Below are 5,845 nucleotides of genomic sequence, written 5' to 3'. Positions count from 1 at the left end.
TTAGGCTGCATTCGGAACAATTCATACTCTTGAGATAATGTGTTGAGTTTGGAACGTTTTACCTCAATAGTTCCTTCGTGTGTTATTTCAAGTGTATCCCAGATTTCTTTAGCTGTTTTGCAATGAGATATACGGAAAAATTCGTCCATTCCAAGTGTCGATTGTAACATGTTTATGGCCTTTTTATCAAACAATACTTCCCTTTTGTCATCATCTATCCATGAGACTTTTATCTTTACTTCTTATTTATTATTGATAACTGTTGTTGGAACATAGGGACCGTTTTCTACCGTTTCCCATATATCATCTCCTTGTGCCTCAAGATATGCTTGCATACGTATCTTCCAGAAATCATAGTGTTCACCAACGAAACATGGTGGTTTATTACTACTACCACCATCTCTAAAAACTTGTTGTGCGGAAGCCATTAATAAGGATCGAGGAGCAAATTACCGGAACCTGCTCTGATGCCAATTGTAAGTATAGAAGTACGCCTAAGATGGGGGGTGAATTAGGTGTTAGTAAATTTTCTTGTTTTCAGTGATATGGTAGTTGAATTTTCTGAGTTAATATAATGTCTACTAATAGTAAGGTGCAGCAAATAGATGATCACAATACATTTTTCCTGGTTCCCCTTATAACCAAGGGTACGTCCAGTCCTCTTGCACACCATAAGAGATTGATCCACTAATTGTCAGAAAATTACAACTCCCACCCTGGGATTCTTGCTACAAACTTCTAACAACACTTCTAAGATAGCACACCACTATCTTAGATTAAGCTACTTTTAAGAAAGTATTACTTTCTTTTACAAGTGATACAATATGACTTGAATAAGAATAAGGAGAGGTATATTGATAAACAATCCAATAATAATTCAAGTACTTGAGAACCTTTCTAAATGATATGGAAATGAAATGCAAGTACTTTGTAAAAAATCATAATTTTGTTCAAAGTTGTTCAACGTATTGATTCAAGGATTGTGTCATGTTTGATATGAAGTTATGGGGTATTTATACTCCATAAACATCTCTTCAGATTTGTGGCCATTGATCCAAGAGGTTTGATGAAAAAATACAATGATCTAGAGCCATTCCAGATCTGAAAAAGTGTATTGCTTCCAGTTGTTTTCGAATACAGAATGTGTGAATTCGAATACACCTCTTCGTAATGTTCAAAAATATTCAAAAATTACACTTTGTATTCAAATACATGAGTGTAGTCGAATACAGATTAGTGAAAATTTGCCACTTACTTACTTTGTAGTCGAATACAGATATAAGGATTTTGGCCACTGACTTGAAGTGTATTCGACTACACATAGTCCTAGTCGAATACAACTTTGAGACTTTTGCTTCTCTTTGTATTCGAATACAGGATCTTGTATTCGAATACACTTATGTATTTTGTCAAAAATATTAGTTTTAAGACTTTGTTAATGCTATTTTGACTTTTGAAAATACTTTATATGCATATGCAAATATGACTTGTTCTCATGTAATTGAAGTATTGGTTTGCATCATACACCTTTACATTTTAACATTTAATATTTGGATTTGAAGCTTTATTAATGAAGATATTTGAACTTCCTTTTGAGGTTGTTGCTTTGACCATAATGGTTGATCTTTGTCTTCATCAAAAACTTGTAGTCTACATTATTTACATCTTGATTTTAATAGATTGTAAAAGATAAAATAAATTGCAACATAAATAGTAAATAAGGAATCATAATATCTTATTCATTTCATATCATTTTATTACATCTTATTATGTAAGGAATACTACAATATTTCTTAAAACTGTGGACTTGTAGAAAAAACATTGGGTAGATGACAACATCTTTTGTTGATAATGCATGCTTCTCGCAGTGGGGTACAATCAATGTACTTGTTTGCTCGTGTTCCATGCACACTTCCCATCAAGATAGTAGCAATAACAACAAACAGCAATATCATCTTTAACATCATTTTCAATGTTTTTTCCATTGTAACATGAAGTGTTTTTCTTTTTCTTTTTTTGCAAAGAAATAAGAGGTTAATTTTACATGACATTGATAAAACATGTTAACATATTTATATAGACAGAGGTTGAAGCCTCAAAAGAATCAAAATGGAAAAAAATTAATGTACCATTAATATTTAAGTTTGTGAAAATATTTTTTAAATGAACAAATTAATTTTTTTTGTCACATTGAGTAACAAAATTTACGATATTAGTTTATAATTGACAGCAATATTTCTTTCTTCATTTTTGGCAAACGGTATACTACATTACTTTATTATTATGTGACATGACTATCTCTATGGAATGATTTATTTTGTGATTAAGTAAAATATTAAAGGTATTGATTTATTTTTCTTAAAGAAAAATATATTGATTTAATATAGATCGGTAATGGTACGTAATGGTAATTCATTGGTAATTTTGTATTGTTGAATACTTTATTTTTTTTATTTTTAGTGTTAATTTGTAATTTGGTATCTATGGTGGTATAAATATTTCACACTTATTTCATGATACTTTCTAATTGATCCTTGAACATATTTAACGTTAATGAAATTAATTGCTTCGACTAAATTTGATGACATGCACATTTTATTATTATTATTATTATTATTATTATTATTATTATTATTATTATTATTATTATTATTATTATTATTATTATTATTAATATTATTATTAATATTATTATTAATATTATTATTATTATTATTAATATTATTATTAATATTATTATTATTAATATAATTTATTATTATTATTATTATTATTTTTATAGACTTCTTAACAAATGTTCAACATAGACTCCTACTATTTTTAGTAAAAATAAATTTTATAATAATAAAAAATGAAGAACGGATATACTATTTGCTAATAATTTGTCATGTTGTTCTTTAAGTTACATGAAAATTACAAATTAGTTCTTTAATTTTTTTTTTAACAAGATAGTCCTTTATTTATCTTTTGGAGTCAAGTTTGTGATTTTATGTTTGTAAATGTTTTTACCGTTAATCCTAATTTAAAATCAGCAAAATTGAAATCCAAAATTTTCTTAATTTTTTAAATAAACTCGTGTACTTAACGATTTTATGTGTGCTTAATGGTTGTGACTGCATTAATCATAAAAATGTAAATCATCAATGACCTAATATCTATTTGGTAGAAAAATGAGAAAATTATAATACATTATTTATAATTTATTGTATGAATATACTCATAACAAATATTGATAGTACATTCAGCGATGGATCTTCTTGGTAGTGGGCAGGGCCACAACATCCCCTCTATTTTTTATTTTCTTTTTATATATACAATAACTATATATTGATAATAATAATAATGATAGATTATCATAATAATAGTGATAAATTATTAAAATATCATCACACATTTATGTTTTTTAGAAACTACATCTCATTTGGCATTTCTCCTCTCTCCATGTATGTACCTCTTTTCTTCTCATATATCTGCTCAATTTATTCTCTCTTAAAATTTATACTAATAAAATATAATAAAACTAATACAATAAGCTCTATATATAAATAAACTACCTATTATCAAATGATAAACTAACTAATCTCGAACAAACAAACTCTAACACTCTAGTTAGCAACTCAACTACTAACTATTAGCAAAATTTTACATGTTAACTATTGATATATGATATAGTGTGATACTATTCTTTATTGGAAGTTAAATATAATTCCAATGTTGTTGTTTTGGGCCAAATTAATTTGGTTCCACATTGTACCCCATATAAATACTTTTGTGTGTATAGTTTTAAAAACTAATACCATTTTGATATACTAATGAAAATCAGAAAATAACTCTCTTCCATAATCTCTCTCTTTTCTCCATCATTTTCTAAAACACCACAATTTTCAATTATCAATTTTCACCATTGATTCACCCTCCATTCTTGATAGTGTTCCAACATTTGGCATCAAGAGCAAGGTTCAGATCCAATTTCGCTGCAATCATGTCCGTTTCCAATGACAAAATTCGTACCAACCTTCCAAAAAATTATGACAAATAGCACAAACAAATGAAAGTTTTGTTTGGATATCAAGAAGCGAAATTCAAGGAAGATAAGAAGAAAGGCTACAAGGCCCTTTTCTTGATCCATTCTTGCGTCGATAGTGACAACTTCAAAAAAGTTGGCGATTGCGACTCAGCGAAGACAGCTTGGGGTATTCTTGAGAAAGCTTATGCTGGTGCGGATAAGGCGAAGGTGGTGAGGTTACAAACTCATAAGCGACAGTTTGAGTTACTTCAAATGGAAGACAAGGAAACGATTAACGATTACGTGACGCGTGTGACACGCTTGGGGAATCAAATGAAGTCGTGTGGTGAAGTCGTTTCCGAACAGAATTTTGTGTCGAAGGTATTGCGTTCTTTAACACCAAGATTCGATAATATTGTGGTGGCGATTGAGGAATCGAAGGATCTCAAGACGATGACGAAAGATGAACTTCAAAGTTCATTGGAAGCTCATGAACAAAGGATGGACGAAAGAGGAAACGATAAAGCCAAAGCGGAAGTTGCTTTTCAAGCCCGTTTCAACGAGAAGAATAAGAAATCGAAAGGGAAATGGTCTTCTAGAGGAAAGAAAAACTTCCAGAATTTTGATGGAAAAGAGTCACAAAATTCAAGGAAATGTGAGGGCAGTTCCAAAGGTGGTGGTCAAGACAACTACAAGTCGTTCGACAAAAGCACTAAGAAGTGTTACAATTGTCAAAAGCTTGGGCATTTCGCAAGAGAGTGTAGAGCGAAACCAAGGGAGAATTATGCGGATGAGGCTAAGGTTGCTAGGCAAGACGTGAATTATATAACACGGTTCTTGTAATGATCACGGAAGAGAACTATGGCATCAAAGAGGTGTTGGACAGCAACTGTGACAAGAGGAAGTTGTTGGACAGCAACTATTGCAGTGCAAGAAAATCTGCAATAACGCATTCGGAGAAAAGCGCAATGGTAACAGTTCGAGATGGAGCCCAAGGGAGAAATGAGTGGTACTTGGACTCAGGTTGTTTGACACATATGACGGGAAGAAAGGATTGGTTTGTGAAGATCAATCAAGCCACGCGAAGTAGAGTGAAATTCGCGGATGACACGACATTAGCGGCCGACGATGTCGGTGATGTTTTGATCATGAGAATGGATGGTGGTCATTCCTTGATCAAAGATATGATGTACATTCCAGGAATCAAGTGTAATCTCTTGAGTATTGGCCAATTGCTTGAGAGGAATTACATGATTCAGATGGAAAACAAGGTTTTGCGCGTTTTGGACCAAAATGGTGTTTTGATCCTTAAGGCTCCTATGGCTGCCAATAGGACTTTCAAGATTGAGTTGGAAATCATGGAGCATAGGTGCTTAGCTACAGCGGCAAGTCGTGATGAATGGTTGTGGCACTACCGTCTTGGACATTTGATTTTCGAGATCTCAACGCGTTGCAAAAGTATGAGATGGTGACCGGACTGCCTAGTATCAATATTCCAGGTGAGATATGTGAAAAGTGTATACAAGGGAAGCAACACAAGAATAGTTTCAGAAAAGATGCAGGTCATAGGACTAAACATCAGCTTGAGGTGGTGTATTCCGATGTGTGCGGACCAATGCAAGTCAGTTCGTATGGAGGTAATCGATATTTTGTCACATTTATCGATGATTTTAGTAGGAAGTTGTGGATTTATCTCATAAAGAGGAAGGATGAGGTGTTTGAGGTGTTCAAACGATTTAAATCCATGGTTGAGCGGCAAAACGGTCACAAACTCAAAATTCTCAAAACTGATGGTGGAGGCGAATTTACTTCGAGAGAATTTGGGAAATATTGTGATGA

The 5,845-nt window shown here is 32.0% G+C and overlaps 1 protein-coding gene across 1 annotated transcript; it reads left to right on the top strand.

Annotated features, from left to right (window-relative positions):
- The first annotated feature begins 4,048 nt into the window (after nt 1-4,048).
- On the top strand, nt 4,049-4,849 carry LOC140919632 (uncharacterized). The gene has a single exon (XM_073366228.1). The coding sequence runs from the start codon at nt 4,049-4,051 to the stop codon at nt 4,847-4,849; it is 801 nt and encodes a 266-aa protein (XP_073222329.1).
- Nucleotides 4,850-5,845: the final 996 nt, after the last annotated feature.

Source organism: Cicer arietinum, chromosome 3, assembly GCF_000331145.2.
Source record: "Cicer arietinum cultivar CDC Frontier isolate Library 1 chromosome 3, Cicar.CDCFrontier_v2.0, whole genome shotgun sequence".
In the NCBI taxonomy this organism is placed as follows: domain Eukaryota; kingdom Viridiplantae; phylum Streptophyta; class Magnoliopsida; order Fabales; family Fabaceae; genus Cicer; species Cicer arietinum.
The sequence above is the reverse complement of the archived record's forward strand: the minus strand, read 5'-3'. Positions and strand labels throughout refer to the sequence as shown.